At 40.5% G+C, this 16077-nt stretch overlaps 1 protein-coding gene and 1 long non-coding RNA gene across 4 annotated transcripts in view; one reads left to right on the top strand and one right to left on the bottom strand.

The window, feature by feature from the left end:
• Positions 1-5101: 5101 nt before the first annotated feature.
• Positions 5102-16077, bottom strand: part of LOC130284592 (uncharacterized) — a 29268-nt gene continuing 18292 nt past the window's right edge. For both annotated transcript variants that reach the window (XR_008847101.1, XR_008847100.1), the window contains exons 2-3: positions 6765-6998; positions 5102-5295 (exon numbers count right to left, since the gene is read on the bottom strand). This is a non-coding gene — a long non-coding RNA (uncharacterized LOC130284592). The remainder of the gene's footprint in view (positions 5296-6764; positions 6999-16077) is intronic.
• Positions 5512-16077, top strand: part of LOC130284591 (uncharacterized) — a 53633-nt gene continuing 43067 nt past the window's right edge. The window contains exons 1-3 of one of the 2 annotated variants that reach the window (XM_056535067.1): positions 5512-5780; positions 11621-11777; positions 14773-15817. In XM_056535067.1, coding sequence (XP_056391042.1) covers positions 14887-15817 — 931 coding nt within the window. In that variant the 5' untranslated portion in view covers positions 5512-5780; positions 11621-11777; positions 14773-14886. The remainder of the gene's footprint in view (positions 5781-11620; positions 11778-14772; positions 15818-16077) is intronic. The other variant, XM_056535069.1, reaches the window with a different exon arrangement.

The raw sequence follows: 16077 nt of genomic DNA on the forward strand, positions 1-16077 counted from the left end.
TCTTAAAGGGGTACTCCGGTGGAAAACATTTTTTTTAAGGTCATTATAAGTCAACTGGTGCCAGAAAGTTAAACAGATCTGCAAATTACTTCTGTTAAAAAAAATCTTTAACCTTCCATTACTTTTAGTGGCTGTATGCTACAGAGAAAATTCTGTTCTTTTTGAATTTCTTTTTTGTCTTGTCCACAGTGCTCTCTGCTGACACCTCTGTCCAGAGCAGCATAGGTTTGCAATGGGGATTTTCTCCTGCTCTGGACAATTCCTAATATGGGCATCAGGTGTCAGCAGAGAGCACGGTGGACAAGACAAAAAAAGAAATAAAAAAAAAAGAATAGAATTTCCTCTGTAGCATACAGCTGTTAAAAAGTACTGGAAGGATTAAGATTTTTTAATAGAAGTAATTTACAAATCTGTTTAACTTTCTGGCACCAGTTCATTAATAAAAAAAAAAAAAAATGTTTTCCACCGGAGTACCCCTTTAACTACAGTATGTGTATGTAAAAGTTTACCTGAAAGTTTATTTTTTGGGGGGTCAGATACCACTATAGTGTAAAGGCCATCCTATCAGAAAAGGGCCATAGAGGCAAAGCCTGGGGCCTACTGCAAGTAAAGGACGCAGGTTGGCTATATGATCCCATGTATGGCTATGACCTAAGGATCGAACAACGAAGGATGGTGGTTAGAGATGAGCGAACTTACAGTAAATTCGATTCGTCATGAACTTCTCGGCTCGGCAGTTGATGACTTATCCTGCGTAAATTAGTTCAGCTTTCCGGTGCTCCGGTGGGCTGGAAAAGGTGGATACAGTCCTAGGAGACTCTTTCCTAGGAATGTATCCACCTTTTCCAGCCCGCCGGAGCATCGGAAAGCTGAACTAATTTATGCAGGAAAAGTCATCAACTGCCGAGCCGAGAAGTTCGTGACGAATCGAATTTACTGTAATTTCACTCATCTCTAATGGTGGTCTATGGGGATGAGGGGTTCCAGTTTGATTTTTGCAATTGAGCTCACTCTTTTTTTTCCTAAACACCCCTCCCTGAAGATGAAGATAGAACAAGCCTTTAGTGACTCTTCCATCTCGTGATAAGGAAATAACGTTACGCAAGTTTATATCTACTTTTGGTTCTTCACAGTAATTCTCTTTAACAATAAAAACCCTTTTCTGTTATGTCTGGGTCATTTTTTTTTATTGCGTTATTGTGTAACTTCCTGGAGACCTCACAATCCTGTGTATATCAGTTTGCATGATGATAATGATATTTTCTGACTAGTTATTAAAGGGGTACTCCCGTGGAAAACTTTTTTATTTTTAAATCAACTGGTGGCAGAAAGTTAAACAGATTTGTAAATGACTTCTATTAAAAAAATCTTAATCCTTCCAGTACTTGTTAGGGGCTGTATACTACAGAGGAAATGCCTTACTTTTTAGATTTCTCTGATGTCATGACCACAGTGCTCTCTGCTGACCCCTGCTGTCCATTTTAGGAACTGTCCAGAGTAGGAGAAAATCCCCATAGCAAACATATGCTGCTCTGGACAGTTCCTAAAATGGACAGAGAGGTCAGCAGAGAGCACTGTGGTCATGACATCAGAGAAATCTAAAAAGTAAAGCATTTCGGCTGTAGTACACAGCCCCTAAAAAGTTCTGGAAGGATTAAGATTTTTTTAATAGAAATAATTTACAAATCTGTTTAACTTTCTGCCACCAGTTGATTTAAAAAAAACAAAAACAAACAAAAAAAAGTTTTCCACGGCAGTACCCCTTTAAAAGGGTATTCCAGGATTTTCAAACTTTTCGGTTTAGTGCCTGTGATGCCCAGTTATGTATGGTGCCTTGCATTACCTGTCTTGAGTGCATCGTCCCATTTTTTGTGTTCTTATGCCCCCAGAGGTTCTGCATTCTTGTGCACTAGGGATTGTTATCGTTTCAAGCCTTGCTGTGTGGCTCAAGACAACGCGTCACAAGTCAGGTGATCCTGAGAATGTGTGCGGCTCATCTATTTGTCCTCACTAACCGTAGAAACAGATATACTGAGCACTGCCAGTATAGTGGATCCAGTAACACCAATTATGCCACTGCTAATAGCCAAACCCATGCACAGTTGCCAGCTCAACATGCGGTGGTGCTATCTGTGATGTCCCAGTACAGGACATTGTCCTGTACTACCCTTAGGCCCCGTCAGGTTGAGCCCCTCAGTGACCTGGGGGCTCCCCTGCAAGGTCTCCCCCTGTTGGTTTTATAATGGTGTGTTTATATCACTTTAATGTCTAGACAGGATCCCTATGTATAGGTAGCATAGAGGACCTGTGAGAGGTCTCATGGACCTGTGTAAGCTGTCACATGTTAAGTTATGCAGTCACATGATTTGTTGTCACGTGTTCTCCCAGAGAGCACCAGCTAAACCTATGACCCGCAGCTTGACCAATGGGCTTTAGACCTGCCCCCCACTATATAAAGGGGCGGCCATTACAATTCTGTCTCTTTGCTACCAGCTCTGCTGCTGCAAGCATCAAGTCTTTGCTGAGCACAGCAATCACCAGAGATCTCCAGTGCAAGTGATCAGCATCTGGAAGACCCAAAAGCTACAGTCATTCCAGTAAGTCTCAAGTCTATGTCTGCTGTCACTACAAGTAGTCAAGTCCAGCTACCAGTCAAGTCCCATCTAAAAGTCAAGTCTCAAGTCAAGTTAATTACAAGTATAATTGTTCCACCAAGCTTCGAGGTCCTCTCTGGTAATTTTGGCCTTAGCTGTGAAGATAATTCCACCTGTCTTATACTGTCTTATAGAAGACCATGCTATCATGGTCACATCCCTTTAAATACGGACCTTACTGTTCCGAAACAAGCTACATTTTGAATCATTGGAATTGACAAGCTATTAGGACTGACTTGTAATCTCGGGTAAGGCCCCTTTTCACAATGCCGTTGTGACCCGGCAGGCAGCGGACGCCAGGAAAGGAGGGGAGGATAGTGGGAGAAAAATGAGTGCATGCAACGTCTTTTTCTCCCGCTACTCCCGCTAAAAAAGTAACGGCGCCCTACGGGCACCATTATAGTCAGTGGGATCCATCGGGACCCGATGTGCCCCGTCTCAATAACTGACGTTTTCAGGTGGGGCACAAAGACAGTGTGAAAGTGGCCTTTGAGATGATGATTTGCCATTCATGCCATTGCCATTCATCTATTGCTACCAATAAGACTGGGGCTACATAGCAATTTTGTCTGCGACAGGGGTGTCGTGACCAAAAATCACAGTGTCACACTGTGTCGGGGCTAAGGTGACTACATGGGGTTGCATTGCTGTAGTGCGACATGGCACTGTGTAGCCCCAGCATTACCACAGAATACTCACACTTACCTGTCCTCTGTGGCTAGGTTGTGCTGGGCTATAAGGCATAACAGGGGACCCACATTTTCCAAAAGGTATGTACATATGATATGAAGATACGGATACACATATGTATATTAGATAGATAGATATGAGATATAAATAGATTAAAAAAAACAACTAAAAGGAGCAGCACAACCAAAGAAGTCCATATAGGGTCCCAGCTCTGGAAAAACTTGGTCTAACAGCCTCTGTAATATCTACAAGAGGTTAAAGTGTGGCTTTATTTAAAGAGTACGTCTCATAATCTTGTTAAATGTTATAATCCTCCCAGATCACTGCCCCCATCATGATAAACCACCCTCTGCCTTTATTTTTATTATTTGTTAGTTTTCTACCTTGATATTGCTCTGTATTTTCTGCTCAGTCTCAGTCAGATTCACAGACTGGGAAGGGGCGTTCCCCAGCAGGCGTGACATCATCTGAAGCCATACAGGGGAGAACTTCCGCCCTCACTCTGCTACACACAGCCCAGAGCAGTTCAGTGTGAGATGATTTATGATTGGATAAGGCTGCACACTAAACTAGTACATGGATTGCAGGATAAAACTTACCAGGAAAGGTTAAAGGACCTTAACATGTATAGAAGAAAGAAGAGACAGAGGGATATGATAGAGACTTTTAAATACGTAAAGGGAATCAACACGGTAAAGGAGGAGAGCTACCACAAGAGGACATAGTTTTAAATTAGAGGGGCAAAGGTTTAAAACTAATATCAGGAAGTATAACTTTACTGAGAGAGTAGTGGATGCATGGAATAGCCTTCCTGCAGAAGAGGTAGCTGCAAATACAGTGAAGGAGTTTAAACATGCATGGGATAGGCATAAGGCTATCCTTCATATAAGATAGGGCCAGGGACTATTCATAGTATTCAGATTATTGGGCAGACTAGATGGGCCAAATGGTTCTTATCTGCCGACACATTCTATGTTTCTATGTTTCACACACACACCCTCAGCCCTCCAGTTGGCATTTCCTGATTTTGGACTTCTGCCAGGCCAGCAGGAGTCCAAAGTCTGTGCAAGAGATTGGGGGTGAAATGTGCTCTGGACAAGTAGGGAGACACCTAGTGGTAGCTTTTTTAAACACAAATAAAACATAGAAAACTTTTTTTTTTTTTTAAACAAAATACATTAGAAAGATTTTTTATTTACCATAAGGAATGCAATAGCAAAAAAAATTGTTTTAATGATAGTGCCCATTTAAGACCAGAATGCTGTGGCGTTGTTTCGGCCATCTCGCACGGCCATTAAATGGTAACTCTCATTAAAACAAATGTTTGCTATTGCACTCCTTATGGTAAATAAAAAATATTTCTAATATACTTTGTGTAAAAAAAAAAATGAAGTTTTCTATGTTTTATTTGTGCTTAAAGCTCAAGAGCACATTTTCCCCCATCTCATACACAGACTTAGGACCGAAGTCCAAACACAGGAAGTGCAGCCTGGAGTGCTGAGGGGGGGGGGGTGTCCAACCAACAGCATATGGCAGTTAAGTGTGAGAGGAGCTATGATTGGATGAGGTTGGACACACCCCCCTCAGCAACTCCAGGCTGCACTTCCTGTGTTTGGACTTTGGTCCTAAGTCTGTGTATGAGATGGGGGAAAATGTGCTCTTGAGCTTTTTTAAGCACAAATAAAACATGGAAAACTTCCTTTTTTTAAACAAAGTATATTAGAAATATTTTTTTATTTACCATAAGGAGGGCAATAGCAAAAATGTGTTGTAATGAGAGTGACCCTTTAACAATGGCCATGCGGGATGGACGAAACATCGCCACTGTACTTTAACCTCTATCTGGATGCGCTGCTGTGATATTTAATGTAGATAAAATGGTGGCTGTCCGGGCATGCTGGGAGTTGTAGTTTTGCAACATCTGGAGGACCACAGGTTGGAGACCACTGCACTAGATGTAAGATAGATAGACAGAAGATATACTTGAATCAATATGTCATACATTTATGTACAGCTACACAGTATATTATTCTTCAGATACCAATGATTGAGCATTATACTTGTCGTCAAATTTCCTGCGTAGGAAGAGCTTCTTTTTCGTCAGGAAGCTTAGTTCTTGGCTAGAGGTCAGTAAGTGTAAAGACAAAGGGTTAACCAGCCTCCCATCAGCAGTGACAAACATCTGGTAATGATCAGGCCCCCTCTCTACCCCCATCCCAAATCCCTATAGTGGAGAAGGATCCTAAAACAGATCTTGGTGTTTTACAGCAACGTGTACATTAAAGGTTTCGGATTTCAGAGAAAAGTAACACACTCTTTTTGGTTTTTTTTTTAATCCCGGGTTTCTGGGAATGAGAGGGGTGGAGAAGAGGAAGCGGGGAAGTGGCCTTCACAAAAAATTAGGGCAGACATGCGGTGGAGGAGACAAGATGCTCAGTAAGTTTCCAGGGGCCTGTAATGCTAAATTAGTGGTGGGATTATAGAGATGGATCCTTTATGATCGCTGTATTGACAGGATAGGCCGCTGGGCCGGAAAAGCCCACACTCCTCTGAGCTTATAGAACTTTGTCCCTTATATCATCCGGCTTATGTTCCTGGGGTGTCCAGCATGTTTAATGCAAGAAAATATCTTTAGTTCTTCCTGTGGTTCAATGTCTGGATAACATGTACAGTAGGGAAGGATAATATGTTGCAATGGAAATTTTTATCTATCTATCTCATATCTATCCCATATCTATCTCATATCTATCTCATATCTATCTCATATCTATCTATCCCATATCTATCTATCTCATATCTATCTATCTCATATCTATCTATCTATCTCATATCTATCTACCTATCTATCTAATATCTATCTATCTATCTATCTATCTCATATCTATCTATTTATCTATCTCATATCTATCTATCTATCTCATATCTACCTATCTATCTCATATCTATCTATCTATCTATCTATCTATCTATCTCATATCTACCTATCTAACTATATATCTATGTCATATCTATATCTCATATCTATCTCATATCTATCTATCTATCTATCTATCTATCTATCTATCTCATATCTATCTATCTATCTCATATCTATCTCATATCTATCTATCTCAAATCTATCTATCTATCTATCTCATATCTACCTATCTAACTATATATCTATGTCATATCTATCTATCTATCCATCTCATATCTTTCTATCTATCCCATATCTATCTATCTCATATCTATCTGTCTCATATCTATCTCTCATATCTATCTATCTCATATCTATCTATCTATCTATCTATCTATCTATCTATACCCAATTAGGTTCTGTATATTGGGTTATGGGAATGCTGGGTAGCGACCAGTATAGTGACCATCACATCCTGAATATTTTGGCAAAAACTCCACTGGAGATGAGAGAATTCTACTTACAGTAAAGAATTGAAGCTTTAGTTTCGTAGGACAGAAAGGTGCTAAATATTGGTTGTATATGTAAAAAAAATAACACTGCCCTTTCTCTTCTAAACTTTGTTTCTGCAAACGTTAAGTTTCTTATCTTTTGAGCCTCCTCGTGGACACGATACCCAGATTGTGTAGACATGGCAGGTCTGAAGACTTCTCGTAGTGCCTGTAGTAGTGGACCAAATCCTAACCATCCCATATTTCCTGTGGATTAGAACAATATAGCTTTATCTGGTTCCATTAGGCCACATGTTACATTTCAACTCAAGACACAAGAAATCAATGTTCATAAGTTACATTGGTGAGATGGAAGATTTGTGGACATCTCATAGGAATGAGCTGGGACATCAACCGATCCTTATGATCCCACATAGCAATAATTACATCCAGGACTGGATGGCTCCCTATGATCGTGTCAATAATTACATCCAGGACTGGATGGCGCCCTATGATCGTGTCAATAATTACATCCAGGACTGGATGGCTCCCTATGATCGTGTCAATAATTACATTCAGGACTGGATGGCTCCCTATGATCGTGTCAATAATTACATCCAGGACTGGATGGCTCCCAATGATCGTGTCAATAATTACATCCAGGACTGGATGGCTCCCTATGATCGTGTCAATAATTACATCCAGGACTGGATGGCTCCCAATGATCGTGTCAATAATTACATCCAGGACTGGATGGCTCCCTATGATCGTGTCAATAATTACATCCAGGACTGGATGGCGCCCTATGATCGTGTCAATAATTACATCCAGGACTGGATGGCGCCCTATGATAGTGTCAATAATTACATCCAGGACTGGATGGCTCCCTATGATCGTGTCAATAATTACATATAGGACTGGATGGCTCCCTATGATCGTGTCAATAATTACATCCAGGACTGGATGGCTCCCTATGATCGTGTCAATAATTACATCCAGGACTGGATGGCTCCCTATGATCGTGTCAATAATTACATCCAGGACTGGATGGCGCCCTATGAGGTATCATTTGTTCCCATGTGTAGTATCATATAGTGTACAAATAACCATACCAAACAATGCCTACATATGAGGGTCATACACTATGGTGTCTAAACAACCCTTTTTATATTGTTGTCTAAATAGCAATGCTGCAGCCACCGCCATACTCCTTGAAGAGGTTGGCCACTTTATTGCCATGTAAAGCATTATATGTTTATGATGTATGCATTCTACTTTCGAATACTTTCTTTTTTTGAAATGTTGAAACTCCTTTTTTCTATGTTTCTGAAGTCACGTCCCCTTGCTCAGCCAGTCTTCTGTTCCCTCCATATAATGCTGACGTCTATTAGATGACTGCGGGTTGAGGGGCATGTGATGAGACGTCATTCAGCCTCCTCCATAGTAACACACTGCACACAGGAAACTATTAAGGGGGCTGAATGGTGCATTATAACACATGCCCCTTCACCTGCAGCTATTTAATGGACAGAAGGTCTTCAGGATGAGAGGTAGAAGCTAAATTTAAGCTCATATTCTGCCACCAGGACAATGATTGGAGTTACCCTTTTAATAATACCAACGTACAGTGCTCCAATAATATCAACATAAAGCACTCAAATAATACCAACATACAGTACAGTGATCCCTCAACTTACAATGGCCTCAACATACAATAGTTTCAACATACATTGGTCTATTCAGGACCATTGTAAGTTGAAACCAGACTCAACATACAGACAGTCCAGATCTGTGAAACGTGTCAATGGCCGGAAGATCTGACCAATCAGAATGGGAATTCACTGGTAAAACCCCTGTATTACTGAAGCGTATGCACTGACTGGTGTCTGGTAGCGCCCCCTACAGTACAGGGTGGTATTACATGTTCTGTTCACTTTACCTGTGCCAGGGTTAGCTGCTCCTTTGGACACCAGGTGAGGGGGCGACTCCATGTTACTTTTTTAGGACACTGTGTACTGTACAGGACCCTGAAGAAGCTCCTGTCCTCTACATAGACCAGTGTTTCCCAAGCAGGGTGTCCCCAGCTGTTGCAGAACTACAACTCCCAGCATGCTGGGAGTTGTAGTTTTGCAACAGCTGGAGGCTCCCTGCTTGGAAAACACTGACATAAACAGTGATTACAGCCCCCAGCAGATCTTTCTTACTTTTATATGTAAGGATTTGCTTCATCTATATTAGTTATCTACTTATTTTTCTTTAATCCTCACTTTTTCCTATTTTTGGATGACATTTTGGGGTTTAAGAACCAATTACCAGGTTTCCATAGAGTTCTGGTCTCAACATACAATGGTTTCAACATACAATGGTCGTCCCAGAACCAATTAATATTGTAACTTGAGGGACCACTGTACTTACATAATATGTTGCACTGAAAATATATACAGGCACAGATTAAGCAATGAGACATAAATGTGTCTGATAGCCACCAACCACAGCTCAGGTGTTATTTCTTAGATTGTTTAGTAAAATGAAAGCTGAGCTGTGACTGGTTGCTATAGGCTAGTAAGACACATTTTAATTCTTAAATAATACCAACATATAGTGCTCAAATAATACCAACATACAATGCTCAAATAATACCAATAAACAGTTCTCCAAAAATACCAACATATAGTGCTCAAATAATACCAACATACAATGCTCAAATAATACCAACATACAGTGCTAAAATAATACCAACATACAGTGCTAAAATAATACTAACATACAGTGCTCCATAAAAATGCCAATAAACAATTCTCCAAAAATACCAACATATAGTGCTCAAATAATATCAACATACAATGCTCGAATAATACCAACATACAATGCTCAAATAATACCAACATACAACGCTCAAATAATACCAACATACAGTGCTTAAATAATACAAACATACAGTGCTCCAAAAATACCAACATATAGTGCTCAAATAATACCAAAATACAGTGCTCCATAAAAAATACCAACATACAGTGCTCAACTAATACAAACATACAATGCTCAAATAATACCAACATACAGTTCTTAAATAATGCTAACATACAGTGCTCAAATGATACCAACATACAATGCTCAAATAATACAAACATACAGTGCTCAAATAATACCAACATACAATGCTTAAATAATGCTAACATACAGTGCTCCATAAAAAATACCAACATACAGTGCTCAACTAATACCAACATACAATGCTCAAATAATACCAACATACAATGCTCAAATAATACCTTTATACAGTGCTCAACTCATACCAACATACAGTGCTCAAATAATACCAACATACAGTGCTCAAATAATACCAATATACAGTGCTCAAATAATACCAACATACAGTGCTCAAATAATACCAACATACAGTGCTCAAATAATACCAATATACAGTGCTCAAATAATACCAACATACAGTGCTCAAATAATACCAACATACAGTGCTCAACTCATACCAACATACAGTGCTCAAATAATACCAACATACAGTGCTCAAATAATACCAACATACAGTGCTCAAATAATACCAACATACAGTGCTCAAATAATACCAACATACAGTGCTCAAATAATACCAACATACAGTGCTCAAATAATACCAACATACAGTGCTCAAATAATACCAACATACAGTGCTCAAATAATACCAACATACAGTGCTCAAATAATACCAACATACAATGCTCAAATAATACCAACATACACTGCTCAAATAATACCAACATACAGTGCTCAAATAATACCAACATACAGTGCTCAAATAATACCAACATACAGTGCTCAAATAATACCAACATACAGTGCTCAAATAATACCAATATACACTGCTCAAATAATACCAACATACAGTGCTCAAATAATACCAACATACAGTGCTCAAATAATACCAACATACAATGCTCAAATAATACCAACATACAGTGCTCAAATAATACCAACATACAGTGCTCAAATAATACCAACATACAGTGCTCAAATAATACCAACATACAGTGTTTATATAAAACTTTACATTGCTCAAATAGTTGCAAAATATAGTGGATAAATAGCAGCTCTATAGATAAAGTAAATTTCATAAATGTGCTATATATTGTGTAAATTATTCTCCCATATTATTAGGATTCCTAGTAATTACAAGCCTCACTTGCCTAGCCATCGGTGGTGCTCCCTAATGAGGGACGTCCAATCAGCCCTGTAGGAGGGAGTAGGTAAACACCCCTAGGGCCGGGGCCGGCCCAATAAGATTCTGGCTGATACTGTTATATTCCCCAACCCACCGGATTCTGGTTGTAAGGTTGCGTTCACACTAAGGAATTCATGAGGAATCATTTCGGTCAGGAAATTGATGCCTTCTGTCTGTCTGTGCGGAATTCGAGCGAAAATAAAGCGGAATGAAGGAGGAGGCTATTCAATTCTACTTTTCTGGATTCCGCTTGAATTCTGCATGAAATTTTTTTTTTAACCATTGATTTCTATTGAATTCTGCTGGCGGATTCCGCTCGAAGAATAAACATGCTCTTTCTTCAAGCGGAAAGGAATTCAGCGTCGGAATTTCCGCAGCGTGAACAGGACAGCGGAAGGAACATTAAAGTCAATGGGCAGAGGAGATGTGCATTCATTTGAAGCGGAGAATCCAAGAGGAATTACCCAGTGTGAACGCACCCTAACTGCTTGCTCTATACCCACTCTAGCAAAGTAGTGGGTCTGGATGGTACATTTAAAATGAATATATTTTTTTTTGCATTTTTATAATGACGCGTGACACATTTTAAATCGTCTATGACTATTATTTTATTTTTTTTGTACTGTTTCTTGTTTATTTTTTGTAATAGTTACTAAATATTTTTTTGTAATAGTTACTAAATATCCTGTGAGTCACGCCCACCATTGAATCATCAGAATGACAGCGACTTATAAACACTCGGGATTTTGATCATGTGCCTAAAGGGAGTGAAAACAGAACATATTTAAGCACTTTCCGGAGATGTCTGGATCCAGGAGCATCTGCATATGGTCAGTACTAAGAGGCGACAATCTTGCCTGATAATTTGGATATTTTGATGCTTTTCCCTTTCTATTATCCTGCAACCTGCGAACTATGTATATATCTCAGGAAAGCTCTTAAAGGTACAAACTAAATGTGTCCATTGGGGTCCACTGAAGCCCTTAGATCAGCGTTTCCCAACCGGGGTGCCTCCAGCTGTTGCAAAACCACAACTCCCAGCAAGCCCGGACAGCCAAAGGCTGTCCGGGCATGCTGGGAGTTGTGGTTTTGCAACAGCTGGAGGCACCCTGGTTGGCAAACACTGCCTTAGATCCTCTGTTACTGCAGCAAAGTAATATTGTAATTAGAGATGAGCGAACTTACAGTAAATTCGATCCGTCACGAACTTCTCGGCTCAGCAGTTGATGACTTTTACTGCGTAAATTAGTTCAGACTTCAGGTGCTCAGTGGGCTGGAAAAGGTGGATACATTCCTAGGACTGTATCCATCTTTTCCAGCCCACTGGAGCACCTGAAAGCTGAACTAATTTATGCAGGAAAAGTCATCAACTGCCGAGCCGAGAAGTTTGTGACGAATCGAATTTACTGTAAGTTCGCTCATCTCTAATTGTAATGGATTATGTTGTTTTATACTTAAATGTATCTGTTATCAGAAACCATACTAACAATACAACAGATACTTTGGGAAGCTCCAGTTGTGTCACCATCTATTTATGGACACTATTTCTGCAGCTTACAGGGGCAGAAATGCAGGGGACAACTTCCTCTCCTCCTCCTTTGCAACCCCTAATGCAGTGATTTAACCCACTTAAAGGGGTACTCCGGTGGAAAACATTTCTTTATTTATTTTTGTAATCAACTGGTGCCAGAAAGTTAAACAGATTTGTAAATGACTTTTATAAAAAAAAAAAAAAAAAAAGTTTACCCTTCCAGTACTTTATAGCAGCTGTATGCTACAGAGGAAATTCTTTTCTTTTTGAAATTTTTTTTTTGTCTCGTCCACAGTGCTCTCTGCTGACACCTGATGCCCGTATCAGGAACTGTCCAGAGCAGGAGAAAATCCCCATAGCAAACCTATCCTGCTCTGGACAGTTCCTGACACGGACAGAGGTGTCAGCAGAGAGCACTGTGGACAAGACAAAAAAGAAATTCAGAAAGAAAATAATTTCCTCTGTAGCATACAGCCGCTAACAAGTACTGGAAGGGTAAAGATTTTTTTTTTATAGAAGTCATTTACAAATCTGTTTAACTTTCTGACACCAGTTGATTTAAAAAAAAAAAAGTTTTTTCATCGGAGTACCCCTTTAATACCCAGTTTGCATTATAGTGTCTCTGTCATTTAAAGAAAAAAAAAAAGCATTTGACATGTCACAGAGCCATGTTCAAAGTTAGGGTCTCAGTACTGAGACCTCCACCAATCAGAAGAAAGACTGAGAAGCAAGTGGTAGCACGCTTTACTTCTTGGCTCATAGCAATTTGCGTCCTTTGGTCCCATTATAATTCTTAGGTGCCGTTCATAAAAACTGGACAGAGATCACTGAGAGCTCCCTGGCGCTTCTCCTCGCACATCCTCCTGATCAGCGGGTGTCTCAGCATTGAGACCCCGACCGATCAAAAGTTTTGACATGTCAAAAGTTTATTCAAATGACAGGTACATTTTAATGTGTGTCTTAGGGGCTGTCAGTAGGACCACTTCTCTGGTGGGGGCTTAGGTAGAGGAGAGGAAGACTGAGTTCCCCAAAGAGGCCTTGGTGATGTCACTGTCCGACTGCTGGGAACCCTGCTATCTCCAGAACAGTCCGGGCTCTCTGGAAAACGTGGAGCTGCAGGCCGCACATCATCCACTCATTTTGGAAAATCCGTAACAGGCCACCCCAACCTACTATGTGCTATGTATAATATTATTGTCTTCTTATGTTTTAATGGTTGAAGGACCTTTGGACTCGGCCTAGGAACTAGGACTAGGGTGTGACTGTTAACTCTACACTCCCTAAAGAGTTTTAAAGGGGTTGGTGAGAAATCTATGTTAGAGGGGATAGCAGAAGTATGAATTTTGGTGGTGCTACTCCCAAAGAGTACACAGGGGACATACAGCTTGAAGGCAGGTGAATGCACCCTCAGTGATCCTACCCTGAGGGTGCATTCACACGTACAGTACTTTGTGCATATTTGATGCGCAGGGTATGAAGCATCAGATTTGATGCTGCATTCAGTCATTTAGTTTACATTGAACTCTGCAGCATAAAATCTGCAGCTTCAAATCCTGCGCATCAAATATGCACAGGATACTGTATATGTGAATACACTCTCAAGGTTTATTCTTTTCCCTGCATAAATTGCCATCTTTGAGGACACCGTGTGTACCCTACAAATTCACTTCATCCCATAAAGTATAGAGTAGAAAATGCCCCACCACTACCATGCTTATATTTGTTGTATTATGTCTTTTGTATACTGCAATTTCAAGAAAGATTTGCTTGACTTAGGGTATGTTCACACAAGCGGATCCCCAGTGCATATTATGCTGCTGATCCGCCGCTGAAGGACCTCTGTATGCTGCCTTTACAGGTGCATGCTCGGAGTGGCAATACGCCGCTATGAGCAGACACACTGCGATGTGCGAGTCGCAAAGCGCATGCGCAGTATACTCGCTCATCACGACTGCTCTCGGCCTAGCTCAGGGAGCAGGGGGAGCGACCGTGATGTTTGCGAGTACACCGCACATGCGCGGCAAATCTCACATGGCAGCAGTGTGTCTGTTCGTAGCGGCGGATTGCTGCTCTGAGCAGGCACCTGTAAAGGCAGCATACAACGGTCCTTCAGCGGCGGATCGGTAGCGTAAAATACACTGTGGATCTGCTCGTCTGAACGTACCATTATAATGGGATGAATGGGATGAAATTGATGCTGCCACAATATTAATTTTAAGATTCCGATTTCATTATTACCTTAAATTTTGATGTAGCTGTGACTTTTATATTGATGGATGATTTCTTTTTTTTAGACTTTTGATATGTTGAAACACTATAACCAACAATTTGGAGAAGACATACCATCTCCGGACCACTGTGCCCTTGAGATCCTCAACATAGTGTTCCCATATTGCCTACTACATTGAATGATAAACTTTTCTTCTAGAAAAAATTTGCAGATTTTCTTAGTTCTTAATTTTAAGGGACCTGATAGCAGAATAAAAGGAGACATGGCATCTTCAAACTTAACAGTAGTCGTGTTGCTTGGGATTTTCTTGGTCAATAAGTGTCAGAACCTTATTAAAAACACCAAGGAGATAAATATGGAAGGACGACTCATCATCAGTGAAGTTAACCCAGATAACCCTGGCCATGATATCGCTGAGTTTCTTGAACTTCATCATACTAGTGGACAAAATGTCTCTCTCGATGGCTTTACGTTGGTCTTCTACAATGGCAAAACCAACACAGCCTATAAAGTGCTAAACTTAACTGGATACACCACAGATAAGAAAGGGTTCTTTCTCATTGGGTCTTCGAGTGTTAGACCAGTTCCCAACATTATCTTACCAAACAACACTATCCAGAATGGACCAGATGCTATAGCTCTTTATTTTGGAAAGGGACCTTACGATACATCAATGCGTGTAACCCGTGATGGGTTAGTGGATGCCCTGGTGCACAAGACAAGGAGCACAGACCAAGCTGATGATCTTGTCAATGTCTTGACGCCAGGAATGGAGGCCTTCTTGGAGGATGTAAATTATCAGATCACTGATGAGTCCATTGGGAGATGCTTGGATATAAATGGACAGCTCACCTTCCAATTGACACATCTGTCACCAGGCAGCGAGAATTACTGCAGCGTGACTTTAGTCGCACTGAATGAAATTTCATCTCCATATGCTGATGATTTATACGTAGAAATCCATGGGCCGTCCTCCACCTTTCTCTATGGCCTGACCCTGGCATTTATCAGTGGAATGGACCAATCTGTCTATTACGCTACGGACATCAAAGGTCAGACTGACACCAATGGCTTGTTTCTGCTCGTAAGTGAAAAGCACGATAATCGAGGTAAGCACAAGCAAGTATGAAAGAAAATTTACTTCTCAGTTCTTATTTGATGCCAAATTCTTTTGGAAGCTCTATAGATTCTTCATGAAGTGATTGTTATTTGTCTTCCTAAAGTTGACCCTACACATGACATTAAAGTTGGCCAAACCTACCGATTATAGTGGGATCGGCCAACCATCTAATATGTGTGGTGACCACCCAACTCTGTTCCCTAAAAAAAGTTGGCGAAAAGTGTCAGCCATATTAGAGTTCAAAATGCC

This window comes from Hyla sarda, chromosome 8 (assembly GCF_029499605.1).
Source record: "Hyla sarda isolate aHylSar1 chromosome 8, aHylSar1.hap1, whole genome shotgun sequence".
Lineage (NCBI taxonomy): Eukaryota > Metazoa > Chordata > Amphibia > Anura > Hylidae > Hyla > Hyla sarda.